At 42.2% G+C, this 17,970-nt stretch overlaps 1 protein-coding gene across 3 annotated transcripts; it reads left to right on the forward strand.

Moving 5' to 3' along the window:
• Window positions 1–321: 321 nt before the first annotated feature.
• On the forward strand, window positions 322–16,036 carry LOC125447854 (THAP domain-containing protein 5-like). Of its 3 annotated transcripts, none has more exons than XM_048522629.2 (4): window positions 322–507; window positions 3,089–3,281; window positions 5,872–6,969; window positions 15,805–16,032. In XM_048522629.2, the coding sequence occupies exons 1-4, from the start codon at window positions 425–427 to the stop codon at window positions 15,928–15,930; spliced, it is 1,500 nt and encodes a 499-aa protein (XP_048378586.2). In that variant the 5' UTR covers window positions 322–424; the 3' UTR covers window positions 15,931–16,032. The 3 variants fall into 3 exon arrangements, with proteins under 3 accessions (XP_048378586.2, XP_048378587.2, XP_048378588.2); XM_048522630.2 differs by lacking the exon at window positions 322–507 and adding an exon at window positions 519–735 and having other exon boundaries at window positions 15,805–16,033; XM_048522631.2 differs by lacking the exons at window positions 322–507; window positions 3,089–3,281 and adding an exon at window positions 2,322–2,915 and having other exon boundaries at window positions 5,877–6,969; window positions 15,805–16,036.
• The last annotated feature ends 1,934 nt before the right edge of the window (window positions 16,037–17,970 follow it).

The raw sequence follows: 17,970 nt of genomic DNA on the forward strand, positions 1-17,970 counted from the left end.
ATACTCTCCTTTCTACCTATCTTCTTTACTCTCCATCTTTGGTCCGCCTCCCCCTCTCTCCCTATTTATTCCACAACCCTCACCCCATCCCCCTCTCTGATGAAGGGTCTAGGCCCGAAACGTCAGCTTTTGTGCTCCTGAGATGCTGATTGGCCTGCTGTGTTCATCCAGTTCCACACTTTGTTATCAGAGGTCTGATGTGATACGCGACACTGGCGATGATGATCATAAGGGCGCTCCCACGTTTCATACTGGCAGGAAGGTAGCAGCTTCTCGAGCGTCATGCGTTCAAAGACGGGTGATCCTGAAGGTCACGTGGTGTCTCTGCGCATGCGTGCTGTATATTCTACCCCCGACCACAGCAAAAATTATTCTGCCATGGCGGTTCAGTGTAGTTTGAATTGAGGAACTCGCTACGGCTGTCATGCCCAAGAATTGTACCGTGACCGATTGCTGGCGGCATGTAGGTCAAGTGGCCGCTGATAAGCGGAGGATCAGCTTCTACAAGTGAGTGTCGTCTTGTCCTGCCTGTAGGAGCTTCACTGGGCTCGTAAAGTGAAGGGAGAGCAGTGGAACGAGCCGGGATGAGGCCGTTCAGCCCTCCCTTTACGCCTAGCCGAGTGCATCCAGCTCCAGAAGCGCACAGGCATCTCACAGATTAAATCATAACAGCAAGTGACTGGAGATACTCAGCAGGTCTGGCAGCAGTTCCTACGTCCCTGTGTGGGAGGGAAAGTAAGTTTTCAAGAAGAGGTAAAACGTCTGCAAAGGGACAAAGAGAAAATGGAGTATGATGTAGGAAAATTTCAACTTGTCCACCTTGGAGGAAGGTTAGGACTTAAGTGGAGAATGACTGCAAAACATGTGGAATAGATGGATCTGAGTGTCCTTGGACATCAATCTTTGTGAGGGGTAGGTCATGCCTTACAAACCTTATTGAGTTTTTTGAGGATGTGACTAGTAAGGTTGATGAGGGTCAAGCTGTGGATGTGGTGTATATGGACTTCAGTAAGGCATTTGATAAGGTTCCCCATGGAAGGCTCATTCAGAAGGTCAGGAGGAATGGGATACAGGGGAACTTAGCTGCTTGGATACAGAATTGGCTGGCCAACAGAAGACAGCGAGTGGTAGTAGAAGGAAAATATTCTGCCTGGAAGTCAGTGGTGAGTGGGGTTCCACAGGGCTCTGTCCTTGGGCCTCTACTGTTTGTAATTTTTATTAATGACTTGGACGAGGGAATTGAAGGATGGGTCAGCAAGTTTGCAGACGACACAAAGGTCGGAGGTGTCGTTGACAGTGTAGAGGGCTGTTGTAGGCTGCAGCGGGACATTGACAGGATGCAGAGATGGGCTGAGAGGTGGCAGATGGAGTTCAACCTGGATAAATGCGAGGTGATGCATTTTGGAAGGTCGAATTTGAAAACTGAGTACAGGATTAAGGATAGGATTCTTGGCAGCGTGGAGGAACAGAGGGATCTTGGTGTGCAGATACATAGATCCCTTAAAATGGCCACCCAAGTGGACAGGGTTGTTAAGAAAGCATATGGTGTTTTGGCTTTCATTAACAGGGGGATTGAGTTTAAGAGTCGTGAGATCTTGTTGCAGCTCTATAAAACTTTGGTTAGACCGCACTTGGAATACTGCGTCCAGTTCTGGGCGCCCTATTATAGGAAAGATGTGGATGCTTTGGAGAGGGTTCAGAGGAGGTTTACCAGGATGCTGCCTGGACTGGAGGGCTTATCTTATGAAGAGAGGTTGACTGAGCTCGGTCTCTTTTCATTGGAGAAAAGGAGGAGGAGAGGGGACCTAATTGAGGTATACAAGATAATGAGAGGCATAGATAGAGTCGATAGCCAGAGACTATTTCCCAGGGCAGAAATGGCTAGCACGAGGGGTCATAGTTTTAAGCTGGTTGGTGGAAAGTATAGAGGGGATGTCAGAGGCAGGTTCTTTACGCAGAGAGTTGTGAGAGCATGGAATGCGTTGCCGGCAGCAGTTGTGGAAGCAAGGTCATTGGGGTCATTTAAGAGACTGCTGGACATGCATATGGTCACAGAAATTTGAGGGTGCATCCATGAGGATCAATGGTCGGCACAACATTGTGGGCTGAAGGGCCTGTTCTGTGCTGTACTGTTCTATGTTCTATGTTCTAATCACAGTACTCGAGTACAGTAAATGATGGCAGAAATCCACATGGACATGAGGAGAATCTGCAAATTCCACACAGACAGTCACTCAAGGCTGGAGTTGAACCCCAGTTTAGTTTTGCACCTTGTTTTTGCATTTCCCCACCCTAAGGGTAAGACCCTTCATAACTGTATAAACCTCTATAAGGTCTCTTCACAACCTCCTATGTTCCAGTGAAAAAAGTCGCAGCCTATCCATCCTATTTTCATATCTCAATTCCTGGCAATACCTAGGTAAATCTTTTTGAACCCTCTCCAGCTTAATAATATCCTTCCAATTGTCAGACAACCAGAACTGCGCATGGTAATACGTAAGAAGTCTCCCCATGTCCTGTACAATCTCAACATGATGTCCCAACTCCTTTATTCAAAGGTGTGAGCTGTGAAGACAGCTGTGCTAAATGCCTTAACCACCTTGTCTGCCTGTGATGCCAATTTTAAGGCATTATGTACCTGAACCCCTAGGTTTCTCTGTTCTACAACACTACCCAAGGCCCTACCATTAATTGTATATGTCCTGCCCTTGTTTGTTTTACCAAAATGCAACATGTTGCATTTATCCAAATTAAATTCCATCTGCCACTTCTTGGCCCATTGACCCAATTGATCAATACCTCTTTGTAATCTTAGATAACCCTCATTCCTGTCCAGTACATACCTATAGCTTTCTCTATTCCAGTGGAAATGTTTGCTGTAGCTGAGAATTTATGATGGACTGGGGCCTTTTCAGGTGAGTGTTGAATTGCGGAGAAGTCTTAATTTCTTAGTTACAAATGAACATATAAAGATTGCTCGGGGTGGTAGTGAGTTGGGAGAGTTGTTGATCGACACTGAACTCTTATAGCATCAGGAGAATCCATATTTGTTTTGAGTTCTCAGAAGCGACTTTTTGTTTTGATTGAGGTTTCCATTGAATGACAAAGAGAGACTCGCGAAATGGCTTTCCTACATGAAAAGGGAGAAATGGCTTCCATCTCAATACCAATACATCTGCAGTGAGCACTTTACTCCTGACAGCTTTGAATGGAAGTGGGGGACACGATACTTGAAGGCAGATGCTGTACCTACGATTTTTCCTTTTCCAGAGCAGCCTGTGGTATGTTTGCCCTCAGTAGGTTTGAATATTCCTGTGTGCGCTTTTTCAAAATCTGTGGAATAATGCTGAAATCTACCTAAAATCACTGAGGGGTACACCTGGAAATAAGGCTCTCGTGGCTTGAAGAAATGGAACTGAAGTAAAGCCTTAATGTATTCTTACCGCATTGGTAACTGAGATTACAAAGTGATCTAGGCTCAAGAAGCCTGGGCTGCTAATCCATAAAATTTGTGTTTAAAATCAGATTTTGAAATTGGTTTTATTTTAAAAACCTGAAAATAAAAGCAAATTTGTGACCAAGAAAAGTAATCATGAAGCTGAGAGATATAAACAGCTTTAAAACCCAAATGGATCATCAATGTCCTTTTAGAAAGGAAACTCATAGTCTTTGCTCAGCGTCTGGCTTGTGATTCCAGACTCCAGCCAAACTGGCCCTGCTCTCTGGCTGCATGTATCTTAGTTTTAGGGATGAGCAATGAACAGCTGCTATAGAGTCATGCAGCACGGAAACAGACCATTCAATACTTATTAGTTGGAAAAATAAGGGAGATTTTAAACAAAGCCACTAAATTAAGGAAACCTCATACATAGCTCTGAGTAATTTATCTCTTGGATTGGGCGAGCTTCTGAATTTGGATATTTATCTATTTTGGGCTGATGGAGAGAGCATTTCAGCCTTTTTCAGTAATGAATTTCACAGTCTACCTTCGTGGGATTCAAACCCAGCTCCTGTCAAATTTCCTGAGTCTCTGGATTACTAGCCCAACCAGGGGAGAAAGATTTAATAGGGAGCTGAAGGCAATTTTTTCCTCAGTGTAGTTCATATGTGGAATGAACTTACAGAGGAAGTGGTAGACACAGTAACAGGTACAATATTTAACAGACATTTGGAAAGATATATGAATAGGAAAAGTTTAGTGGGATATGGGCCAAGCACCGGTAAATAGATATTTTTGTTTAGGAAACTTTGTCAGCATAGATGAGTTGGACTGAAGGATATGTTTGTGTTATATTACTGTAAAATATCACTGTGTCATTGCCTCCCCACTTGGTCCAAATCCCTTTTTTCACCTTGTTCACAAAATGTGGCGTTGCTGTCTAGGCCAGTATTTGTTGCTTATCCTTAGTTGCCCTAGAAGAGATAGTGGAAATGTGCCTCCTTGAGCTGCTGAAGTCTTTCAGATGTATGGACATCCACATTGCAGTTGCAGAGGGCATTCCAGGATTTTGACCTAGCAGCAATGAGCAAACTGTGATATATTTCAAAGTCAGGATGGTTTGTGACTTGGAGGGGAACTTGCAGGTATTCCCATGCATCGGCTGCCCTTGTCCTTCTGAATTGTAGCGGTCACAGGTTTAAAAGGGACTGTTGAAACAAATTTTAATAAGACTTCTCAAATTCCAAATTATTGCATAGTTTTGAGGACCGCAACTTTTCACTAGACCACAAGCAGCTTGATTATATGGTGCTACATTTCCCCCTTGAGGTGAAAGCCCCATTGTAGGGCGTTAGCAATGGGTCTGTGCACAACAATGATTTCACTTCAAAGTAGTTCATTGGCTACTTGATGGTTTGGGAATATCTTGAGGACTTTACTTTTTAAATTCATTCATGAAACAAGGGTGTCACTGGCTGGGCCACTAATTGCCCAGAAGGCATTTAAAGGTCAGTCACATTGCTGTGGGTCTGGAGCCACATGTAGGCTCAATCAATTGAGGATGGCAGTTTCCTTTCTAAAGGCCATCAGTAACCCAGATGGGTTTCCCAACAATCAACAATGGTTTAATGCTCATCATTAGACTAGCATTTTCAGATTTTTATTGAATTCAAATTCCAGTATCTACCATAGCAAGATTCAAACACAGGTTCCAAAAATATTACCTGGGTCTTTGGATGATTAGTCTAGCGATAATACCGCTAAGCTGTTAGCTCCCCTAAAAGTAATTAGAAATGAAAGTTCAAACCATTAGCAACTTGCTGAGCTAATCATTCTTCATATGCAAGTGAAAATGGTGAATGTTAGAGATTGTTACACTGTGGAGGGCCTTGTTCTGATCACTCGGATATCCACAAACTGGGGCTCTGCTAATTGATGGGTCAAATTAAAGAACCAAGACTCTGTGAAACAGGATACTGAGTGATTTGAAAAGTACATATTGGCCAGAAGCTAAAACCCCTCACCCTTCCTGCTCCCTGGCTGAAAGAGTTGAGGTTAACTGTCGAAGCAGCAGTTGTTGCCCTGGTTGAAGTTAGCCAACTTGCAGCAAATCAATAAACATGCCTGGGTCTTCTCGTCCTTATAGGTTCATGTTGATGTAATTGGGTGTTACTGATGTTGAGTAGGCAATAGGCCTTTTGTGATGGTTTTTGTATTGCCCTAAATTTTTAAATTTTTAAGTGTGCAAACAATTAATTATTTTAAACAGTGTCTATCAGCATAACGATTGACCATTTCCAAAGGTCTTCTGTAGTAATGAGGGCAGCTTAAAGAGATCCCAGTGTGTGATAACTGTAATAATATATATATTAAAATGATTCTGTGGGATCAAATGTATTTTTGAAATTTCTAATTTAAAAATATTTCCTTAGAAAAGGAGAGCCCATGCTCGATCAATCGCAAATAAATGGAAAAAAGAGAGGTTGGAAGGTCGAAGCAATGAAGATGAAAAGGCATTGCAAATGCAAACTGTTCCAGTTCTATCGCGTGAAGTGAGTGACCCAGACACACTTGATTTGTTAGTTATGACTACAGAACCAACTCTGTCAACTTCATCCAGTACAATAGCTGAAGCTGATAAGGTAGCTATATTTTCTTGTAGTCCCTATATTGACTCTACATCAGAATCAATTACACCAACTGTTCAATCTTTACCGAATATGGCAGTGAATCCCTTTGAGTTGTTGCAAATAGACGAAGGCAGATCTCCTCAATCTGCACTAATGGAGCCATCTCTATTGCCGTTTGAAAATGTTGCAGCCGTTGAAACTGTTCCACTTACACCGATGTTGACATCAGTTGAAACTGGAACAACAGGTGGAGTTTTGCCAACAGTTGAAACTTCAGAGCTTGTGTCAGCACAGATGGGCGAGGAACTGGAACCAGCATCGATAGAAATTGTGCATCCAGCTGCTCAAGATATTGAAACGCTGAAATCTTTCCAGCTAAAACCTTCAACATCAGTCTCTTCTACTCCAGCAATGTCAGTTTTTGATAATATTGCAACTGCTTCAGCTGTGGTATCAACTAATCGAACATTATCTCTCACCAATGTGTTTCCTGCAACATCTTCCATATTACTAGCAGCAACAACTGAAACTTTGACAAAACTGTCTGGCTTTGAAACACTGTTGACGATGCCTTCTGTTGTCCTTGTACCAGTTATGTCAACTCTACCAGTTGTGAAAAATCATGCAGCTATGTCCACTGGGCCAGTAATTGCTTCTGTAGAAACAGTTGTGCCTGCACTGCCTGACCCCTCAGAAGTACAAGGTGAACACTCATACTACAAAAGTGACCTCACCATACACCAGCTTGAAATAATTATTGCAAACCTGCAAAAAAAAGTGAAAGTTATACAGCAACGCGAGAGGAGGAATTCAGCCCGGCTGAAAGCCATGGAAAATCTTGTGGACCAACTTAAAAACAGAAATATTCTTTCCAAGGAGAAGCTGAAAATAATGGAGATGGTAGGCAAAGGGTTCCCTCTGGAATGTTGATACACCTATAGGTGGATGTTCAGCATATTTTGCAGTGCAGTGCCAAACAGTGGAGGTACATCAAGGGTGATAAACAAGTGTAGATAAAGCATCAAGTCAGTCTAGAAGGCATTTCAAAGAAAGTCAAGTCACATGGCTGGACATTAATTACTTCGATGTAAGGAGTCTTGTGAGTAAGGCAAATGAGTTGAGGGTGTTTATTAGTGCGTAGGGTAGTGACTGCATTTCTCTCACCGAGACATGGTTGAGGAAGGGCAGTGGCTGGGCAGGCATTACAGTATTCATCCACTGGTCAATTACTGCAGTCAAGAAAGGATAATATCTTAGGTTTTTCAAATTAGGTCATATGGGTTACACTTAAAATCCAAAAGGAGCTGTCACTTACCTTGAGGTGTACTGTGTAGAGTTCCAAACAGTCAAGGAGAGATAAATAGGTATGTAGGTAATTCGCAGAAGTGTTAAAAATGATAGGTTAATAATGGTAAAGGATTTTAACTTCCTCTATATTAACTGGGATAGTCAGAGTGTGAAATGTTTAGAGGGAGCAGAATTGTTGAAATGCATTCAGGAGCTCTTTTTAAGCCAGTATGTAGAAGCCCGACAAGATAGACTATAGTCCTGATCTTAACGTTACATATTGAAGCCTAACATCTAATTGAGTGAGAAAATAGTAAGGGCGTTGACAATAATTTTCAATTCATCTCTGACCACACGAGAGGTGCTGGAGGACAGTGTTGGGGCTGTTGCTGCTAATGATGTATATAAATGATTTAGAGTTGAACATAAGAAGGTTGATCACTAACTTGTCAAATGTTAGGAAAATTGATGGGTGATAAATAGGAGGATAATCTTGGGTTACACAAGGATATACAGGGATGATCATATTGGCTTATTAGTGGAAAAGATTATGCACTTGAACACGGCAAACAGAGCAAGGGAATACAAGATGAACGGTTGGAACCAGGGAAGCATTGAGGATCGATAGGACCTTAGTATGTATCAATCACTTAACATAGTGGAATAGGTAGATAAAGTGGTTTTTAAAAAAATGGTACGCTTGTCTTTATTAGCCAAGGCATAGAGTTTAAGAACAATGAGGACATGATGGAAAAATATAAACTGTTGGTTAGGCCACGGCTAGAGTATTGTGTGTAATTCTGGAATCCATGTTGTAGGAGGTTTGTAATTACACTGGAGATGGCACGGAAGAGATTTACTACTATGTTGCCAGGGCCGGAGAACAGCTTTCCCTCTAAGCTGCAGTGCAGCAAATTTTCTGCATATGGCAATCAGTGACAGGCTGATTGCAGTATTGATTTACTGTTGTGGAAATCACTATTTTGTACGGGACTTGGAGACCTAAACAGAAAATTAGAGGGGATGCTGCTAGAGGACTTTTGTTATGAAGAGAGATTGGATCGATTAGGGTTGTTTACATTGAAGCAGAGGAGACTGAAGGGGGACATGATTGAGATGTATAAATAGATAAGACGAAGAAAGGAACTGTCCCCCTTGGGGAGGGGATCAATAACTGGGCCGTAGATTTAAAGGGGCAGGAGGTTCAGAGGGGATGTAAGGAAAAAATGTTTTCACCCAGACCATGTCTGTAAGGGTGGTGAAGACACTCTTGTTATATTTAAGACTTATTTAGATGTGCTGTTGTGATGCCAAGGCATGCAAGACTTTGGGCCAAGTACTGGAAAATGGGAGTAGAATTACTAGGCATAGGATTAGAGTTTGTCTAAAATGTCCATCTTCTTCCTCAACTGAGGATTCCCTGGCACTGTAATTGATAGGGTCCTTAGTTGGATCCGACCCATCTCCCGCACTTCAGCCCTCACCCCCTCGCTTTCATACAGCAACAGCAATGGGTCCCTCTTGTCCTCACTTATTATCCCGCTGGCATCCACGTACAGAGGATCGTTAGCCACCGTTTTTACCACCAACAGACACATTTTCCTTCCCTGTCAGCCTTCTGCAAGGACTATTCCCTCTGGATACCCTTGTCCACTCCTCCTTTGCTCCCAACACCCAGCTATCGTGGAAATGTGTAACAAGTCAGTGCTTTGTTCCTTGCTATTTGCAGATTAATGCTATGTAAATATCAAGGTGGAAATCCTTAGGTTACAGGAGGATGTAGTTGTGCTGGTCAGATAAGTTGAACAATGGCAGTGGAATCTAATACTGAAGTGTGACTTGATACATTTTGGGAAGTCTGACCAGGCAAAGAAGTAACATTGAACAGAAGGCCCCGAGGAGATACAGAAGATCAGAACGACCTTTAATGCACATCTATAGATCATTAAAAACAGGACGACAAATGGATAAGGTGGTTAAGAAGGCTCCTATTTTTATTATCAGAGGCGTTGAATGTAACAGCAAGAGCAGTGGAGCTTTATATAACATTGAGTGGGCCATAGTTGGAGTACTGCATGCAGTTCAACTTGCCATATGAGGAAGGATATGATTGCACCAGAGAGGGTGCAGATTAGAATAGAAGGTATTTGATGACCAGCATGGACAAGATGGGCTGAAGGGCCACTTCTCATGCTGTTAAAAGTCCTGAACATATAGCCAGTGTCTCCTGTAGAATCAGTGATTGTTATTTGAGGTTCTTCTCCTGTGTATCTAGAGAACGTTGAATATTTTAACAGGTACACCATAATGCCTTTTACATGTAAACTGTTATTCCCTGGAATATAGAAAGTTGAGGGATGTTTTGATTGAAGTTTTACTTGAAGGTTTTGAAAGAAATTGAAAGGGTATGTAGAAAAATTCTGAAGAGAACTTAACACAAGGACGTGATCTTAAAATCAAAGCCAAGCCATTCTGGCGAGCTTAGGAAGCATTTATTTTTTTGGTGAATGGAGCTTCCTCACAAAATTAATAATAAAAGCTGGTTCAATAAATAATTTAAGATTTAGATTTAAATTTTGCTAACCAAGGTTACTAAGGCTAACCAAGGTTATTAAGGGATATGGGGTCAAGGTAGGTAATTATGTTTTGGATACAAAATGTTCCTACAGTTAATGATGCAAAAGGCTCAAGGGGCGGATTGGTGGCCTCTTGTTTCTATATTTCAGTATCTGGCTATCTCATTATGTAGTGATCGTTGTATAGAGTTACTCCAGTTATAGCACTGTCTAAAATTTAAAATAATTATTTATGTTCTACTATCTTCATTATCTCCACAGTTTAGCATGCTAAGGCCTTTATGTATCCATCATATCCTCAATATGTCCTGTGTTGTGTCATGTGGAATAAATATTATTGTTTTCATTGCTGTTGTAGTGCGACCACTCCTAACTTTGTAACTTTGCATTTCCACATTAAATAACATTATCCATCTCCTCCAAACTATCAAGATCAGCCTGTGTTTCAAGCAGCATGTTCCTTAATTAAGTTCGTATCAATTTTCTGACTTGTCCTTCTAAGTATTTTCTGCATTTTATAAACAAGGATAATTCAACCCTCATCCCTGTACTGTGAAATCTGAAACCATTGTTTCCATTGCCCACCGCAAACTCTGCTCCCCAGCAATTGCCATCTGTCTGAGATTAATCCCATCTGTTTACAACCTTGTAGGCCCATTTGTTCCCAAGTTAAATTACCAGTTTTTCAATTGTTCTGTTACAAAGCACACCTGTTTCCACGTCTGTAACGTCGCCAAACTTTGCTGAAATGATTTGGGACCAGAATCCTCGCAGAAATGCTAAATAGGTTGGTGGCAAGAACTGTAAACTGGTTAAAGTGAGGGAGCACTTTGGAGAGGCTATTAGTTTCCAGAACAAGTGATAGGGCAGGGAATATGGAAAGGGTCCGGAAACTGAGTTCAGCACAGCCAATAGAGAGCAAGTATGAGAAAGGTGCACAGCTAACGCAGGACTGAGGTTGGAGATAGCAAGAACTGTGGATGCTGGAGTCAGAGTCAACGTAGTGTGGAACTGGACGAGCACAGCAGGTCAAGCAGCGTCAGAGGAGCAGGCGAGTCAATGTTTCGGGTTTTGCTTTGTTAGGAAGAAATGAAAATAAATTGACAGTAAGAAGTGATTATAGGGTTGGAAGACTGAGAATATGTGTGATTAGAATTGAGGACAGCAAAATCAAAACAGACCCTGGTATAAGTTATGAGCAGTCCATGTAGCAGTAGTTAGGAGGTAGTGCCTGCCTTACACACCTTTTTCTATGAGAATAATCATGAGGAACTTCAGTATGCATGTAGACGGGGAAAGTCAGCCCAGTAGTGGATTCCAAGAGAGATAATTTATGGAATGTCTACACAATGGTTTTTCAGCAGCTTCTGGTAGAATCCACTAGGAAACATGCAATTCTGGATGTGTAATGAGACAAGCTTGACTAGGGAGCTTAAGATGAATGAACCCCTTGGGGGCAGTAATTGTAATATGCAAGAAGTCAAAAACAGTTGCTGGAAAAGGTCAGAAATCAATCTGCTAATTCAAAATATCCAAGACCAGAAGATAAAACATACAATGTAGTGAAGATTAGTGGGAAGTCCTTAAAAATCAGCAGAGGGCATCTTAAAAAAAGCCATAAGGGGAGACAAGATGAAGTATGAGTGAATTAACTAGTCATTTTTAAAAAAGCTATTGAAGAACAGTTTTAGATATATAAAACCTGAGGGAGGCAAGAGTTGACATTGGGCTGCTGAAAAGTAAGGCTGGAGAAGTAGTAATGGGAATAAAGAAATAGCAGAGGAGCTGAATAGGTACTTTGCATCAGTCTTCATGATGGAAGACATCATTGGCATACCAGACTTTAGAGAATCGGGGGTAGAGATGAGTTTAGTGGCCATCACTGAGGATGCTAAAAGATCTGAAGGTGGGTAAATTACCGGGCTGAATGCACTACACCCTGGGCTCTGAAGAAGATAGCTGAGGAGATTGGTTCCTGAAAAATGACCACCAATGGAGTATCCCAGAAGACTAGAAAATTGGTAATGTAATACCCCTGTTTAAAAAGAGGAGGCAGAGGATGAGAAATTAGAGGCCCATTAGCCTGACCTCAGTTGTTGATTATATTTTAATCTTTTATTAAGGATGAGATTGTAGAGTACTTGGAAATATCTGGTAAAATCAGGCTGAGTCAGTATGCCCTCGTCAATGGGAGGTCATGCCTGACAAATCTGTTAGCATTCTTTTGAAGAAGTAACAAACAAGTTGGACAAAGGAGAGCTGGTGGATGCATTTATTTGAGTTTCCAAAAGGCCTTTGACAATTTTGCACAGAAGGCTGTTAAATAAAATAAGAGCCCATGGTGTTCGAGGCTAGGTACTGGTGTGGATAGAGGATTGGCTGGCTAACAGAAGGCAGAGTGTGGGAATAAAGAGGGCCTTTTCAGGATGGCTGGTGACTAGTGGAGTTCTGAAGGGGTCTGTGTTGGACCACAACTATTCACATTACACACTAATGATCTGGACAAAGGGCATTATTGCTAAGTTTACAGATGACACAAAGGTGGAGGAACAGGTAGTGTTGAGGAGGCAGGGAGGCTGGAAGAATGGGCAAAGAAATTACAGATGGAATACAAGAATGGGAAGGATTAGAGACATAGACTGTTTTCTAAATGCAGAAAGGCTTCAGAAATCTGTAATACAAAGGGACTTGGGTATCCTAATTCAGGATAGAGTGGATGTGGACAAGATGTAACTGCTGGTAGGAAAGACATGTGCCCGAAGGTAGAGCCTTAGAGGGAAGGGACAGCTATTTAGAACTGAGATATAAGGAATTTCTTCAACTAGAGGGTGGTGAATCTGTGGAGCTGATTGTCACAGAAGGTTGTAGAGGCCAAGTCATTGAGTGTATTTAATAGAACATAGAACATTACAGCACAGTTACAGGCCCTTCAGCCCTCGATGTTGTGCCGACCTGTCATACCAACCTCAAGCCCATCTAACCTAGACTATTCCATATACGTTCATATGCTTATCCAATGACGACTTAAATGTACCTAAAGTTGGCGAATCTACTACCGTTGCAGGCAAAGCATTCCATTCCCTTACTACTCTCGGAGTAAAGAAACGACCTCTGACATCTGTCCTATATCTTTCACCCCTCAATTTAAAGCTATGCCCTCTCGTGCTCGCTGTCACCATACTAGGAAAAAGGCTCTCCCTATCCACCCTATTTAACCCTCTGATTATTTTATTTGTTTCAATTAAGTCACCTCTCAACCTTCTTCTCTCTAATGAAAACAGCCTCAAGTCCCTCAGCCTTTCCTCGTAAGACCTTCCCTCCATACCAGGCAACATCCTAGTAAATCTCCTCTGCACCCTTTCCAAAGCTTCCACGTACTTCTTATAATGTGGTCACCAGAACTGTACACAATACCCCAAGTGCGGCCGCACCAGAGTTTTGTACAGCTGCAGCATAGCCTCTTGGTTCCGGAACTTGAGCCCTCTATTCATAAAAGCTAAAACACTGTATGCCTTCTTAACAGCCCTGTCAACGTGGGTGGCAACTCAAGGATCTGTGTACGTGGACACCGAGATCTCTCTGCTCATCTACACTACTAAGAATCTTACCATTAGCCAAGTAGTTTGCCTTCCAATGGAATTCCTTTGATTCCAGAATGGTTTGTGTGGATTGGATACTAATGTCATGCTGCTTGTTAGTCAGGAGGAGGGAGAGAGAAGACAGCGAACTACAGAACAGTTAAACTGACACCAGTCATTCGTAAAATACTGAAATCTATTGCTGAGGAAGCAGTTAAGAGGACACTTTGAAAATCACTTTGGAATTTTAAAGCAGAGGTAGGCTCTTGATTAGTAAGGAATCTAAGGCTATGGGGAGAAGGCAGCAAAATGGGGTTGAGAAGCCTTTTGACCATGAATGGCAAAGCAGATTTGATGGGCTGAATGGCCTAGTTTTGCTCCTATTGTTTATGGTTTTATTCTGTCCAGCCTGAGCTCATCTGCTTAAAACTGATGATTTTAATGCACACCTGAGTGTGGTACCGCATTCTGTCTTCTCTGATCATTCAAAACTCACTGCCCAAGTCTTAACTTCCAACAAACCCTCTTTCCCCCACCCCCAACCATGTACTCACTCATTACGTTATCTAACATCTTGACTTTAAAATTCTTTTTCTTGTTTTGAAATCCTCCTACATGGTCTCATCCCTCCCTAATTCTGTACTCTCTACCAACCCGATAACCCTCATCTATTTGCACCCCTCTAATTCCGATTATTTGTGCATTTCCAATTGATCCACCATCAGTAGCCGTGCCATCAGCTGCCTTGGTCCTAAGGTCTGGAGTTCCTTTCCTGCACCTCTCCATTTCACTTTCGGCTTTTAAAACAGTCCTTAAAAACTAGCTCTATGATAAAGCTTGTGTGACCTAATATTTCTTGATATGATTCAATGTTATACATTGTTTTCTAAAACTCCTGTGTCTTGAGATGTTTGTTACATTAAAGGTGCTATACCACCCCAGGCACCTTTCTCTGCAGTTGCAGGAGGTATTACACCTGTCCTGACACCTCACCTCCATCCCAATCCCAAGAAAACCTTCCTCATTAAACAGATGTTCACCTGCACATCTGCTAATGTGGTCCGTTGTACTAGCTTCAAAGTCTCCCCACCCCCAAACTCATCCCAAGACCAGCCCTCCATCTCATACCTGCCCCTCCCTCTTCACTGTCTAACCCCCATCCCAACTCCCTACCTACACTGAACTTTATTAGCTTCATCCCCGCCTCCTTGACCTGTCAGTCTTCTCTCCACCTATCTGTTCCACTATCCACCTTCTAACACCACCTCCCCCCTTGCCCTCTATTCATTTCAGAGCCCCTTTCTCCTTCCCAATTTCTGGAGAACGGTCCTGATCTGACACATCAGCTTTCCTGCTCTGATGCTGCCTGGCCTGCTATGTTCATCCAGCTCCACACCTTGTCATCTCAGACTCCAGCATCGGCAGTTCCTACTATCGCTATACAAATGTATGTTGTTGTTGTTACGACTTTCCCTAAGATTCCAGACCGACAAGTAGGCTTTGTAGCCTGTTGGGACACTCTGACTTCTGTTCATTGCTATTTATAACTGCTTTAAGTGTGTTTTGAGCACTGAAACCTAAGGGAATAGCAGATCTCTAGCCCTCATCAGTAGCATGATTTCCCAGACTGAGGTAGCTTTAGATTTGCACTTTAATTTGAAGTAATAACTGTTGTGTTGATGTTAAAGTTTTTGTATGCAAGGTTTCCCATATCTGGGATTCAAATCGAAGCTTCACCTTTTGTTTTCCGTCCTCAAAATGTCCCATGATACTAAAAGATGAGAAAGCTGTTAATAATTCCTGAACTGGATTGTTATTGTAATGCTATATTCTGTTGAGAAGCAGCAACACTCACTTCTGAATCTCTTACTTCTCTTTGTAAATTGTCTTTATTTTTTTGCCTCTCATTGGCTGAGAATGTGAACTTGAATCACCTTAGTCTGTGGTTTGTGTTATTGGTATCTCCTGTACTTTGTTTTAGTTGTATCTTCATTTTTAGCCAATGGAATATTGCCGATATTGAACATCTAAATGTAGTTGTACACTGGTTGTAGCAGTGTAATTTAGAGGGTGAATTTTGTGAAGGCACTTGCAATAATTTTTAACATGTCAAGCTACATATGAAAATCAATTGGTAAGGGAAAATAACTCTCAAATTATCCTTTAGATATGAAAAGAGAAAACTTTAAAACTTAAAAGCGTAACTTCATTGTGCAGACATCTACCAATCTTCAATCAACGGTCAAAGGAAATTGCAGTGTTTTTAACTAATCTTTTGTTGTTACAATTTTCAGACTTGCTCACAGACAAACGATCAAATGATTCATCCCTCCAGTACTGTCACAGTTGTTTGTGAAGACAATGGCAATATAATTTATGCACTTCAACAATCACCAAATGATAATGGTGACATGCTTTGATGGACATGTTCAGCTTCATGGAGCACAAGCAAGTCCACTGTTCCTGTAACTTACTGTATGTTTGTGGAACAACTTTGTAATTTTTCATTTAAATGAAAATATTAAATTATATTTTATTTCTACCATTGCTCTTATTATAAGCTTTCTTTAGTGCAGTGATGAGTTGACATTTGATTAAATGATGCAGTGTGGTGAGCTTGCTTACCCTAAAAGCCCCTGGAATTTTTGTTTGACCCTGCAAGAATATTTGTGCTGCTGGAGTTCACAATGGTGCTGCAAGGCTGTATTTTAGAACATAGAACAATACAGCGCAGAACAGGCCCTTCGGCCCTCGATGTTGCGCCGACCAGAATTCCCAGAAGGAGTAATTATTTGAAGAAAACAATCGGTGTTAGAATCAAATAGTATTTGTTCTGGGGAAATCAGTTGTTTCTAATAATTTTTAAAGTGAATGATGAGGTTTATTTTCCTACCAAATTGTCTCCATCTCTGTCCTGCTGAGGGTCTTGGACTTGCTTCTAGGCCCCACTAGTTGATATTCCTAATACAGTCAGAAGTGCTGTATTTCAGATTAGACTTTAAACCAAAGTCACACCTGCCCATCTCGTGCATGTAAAAGTTTCTGTTATTTAATTTTGAAGATGTTTAGGAGTGTTTTCTTTGTCCTGGCCAATATTTATTCCTCGATGAACATTCCAGAACATAACCTGATGATTATCACATGACTGTTTGTGAGAACATTCTGTGTGCAAAATTGTGTGACATTCTGTGAAGTATAAATAAAACGTCAGTGTTTTGGGATGCCCCGATGCCAAGGAAGTGCTATGTAAATGTAAGCCTTGCTTCCTAAATAGAATGATTTTTATGGATCTCCTGGGCCCTAAAGCCTGATCCGATTCCAGGTTTTAATTGCCTGCTCATGAATTAGCCAAGAGTAGGAAAGGATCCAAGATCTCATCTCCTGACTGCTATCCAGTGACTGGCTGGAAGATGCACTTCTGGGCAGAATTGAACTTTGGTATGAGCTCCGTTGGCTTTTTTTTTATTACTGAGATGTGAAGATCTCTGGAAAATAGCACTTGTTGCCTCCGAACTGAATTCCTTGCCAAGCTGTTTCAGAGGCTAGTTAAGAATCGACCACATTGATATGGGCCAGACTGGATAATTTCCTTCCCCAAAGGTTATTATTGAACCTAATGACTTTGCTTTCTTGGATCAGAGATAGTAGGAACTGCAGATGCTAGTGAATCTGAGATAACAAGTGGTAGAGCTGAATGAACACAGCAGGCCGGGAGAAAGACTGACATTTCGGGCCTCGACCCTTCTTCAGAAATAGGGGATGGGAAGGGGTTTCTGAAACAAATGGGGAGAGAGGGGGAGGTAGACAGAGGAGAAGACAGGTGGAGAGGAGGCAGACAGGACAAAGAGGCAGGGATGGAGCCAGTAAAGGTGAGTGTAGGTGGGGAGTTAGGGAGGAGATAGGTCAGTCCAGGGAGGACGGACAGTCAAGGGGGCGAGATGAGGTTAGTGGGTAGGAGATGGGGGTGGGGCTTGAGGTAGGAGGAGGGGATAGGTGGGAGGAAGGACAGGTTAGGGAGGCAGGGACAAGCTGGGCTGGTTTTGGGACGCTGTAGGAGGAGAGGAGATTTTGAAGCTTGAAGTCCACATTGATACAAGTGGGCGGTAGGGTTCCCAAATGGAATATGAGATGCTGTTCCTGCAACTGCTCACCGCCCCCATCCCAGGCCCCAAGAAGACTTTCCACATCAAGCAGATGCTCACCTGCACATCTGCTAATGTGGTATACTGTATCTGCTGTTTCCGTTGTGGCCGACTCTACATCGAGGAAACCAAGTGGAGGCTTGGGGACCGCTTTGCAGAACACCTACGCTCGGTTCGCACTAAACAACTGCACCTCCCAGTCACGAACCGTTTCAATTTCCCCTCCCATACCTTAGATGACATGTCCATCCTGGGCCTCCTGCAGTGCCACAACGATGCCACCTGAAATTTGCATGAACAGCACCTCATTCCGCTTGG

This window comes from Stegostoma tigrinum, chromosome 39 (assembly GCF_030684315.1).
Source record: "Stegostoma tigrinum isolate sSteTig4 chromosome 39, sSteTig4.hap1, whole genome shotgun sequence".
NCBI classification, from domain to species: Eukaryota; Metazoa; Chordata; class Chondrichthyes; order Orectolobiformes; family Stegostomatidae; genus Stegostoma; species Stegostoma tigrinum.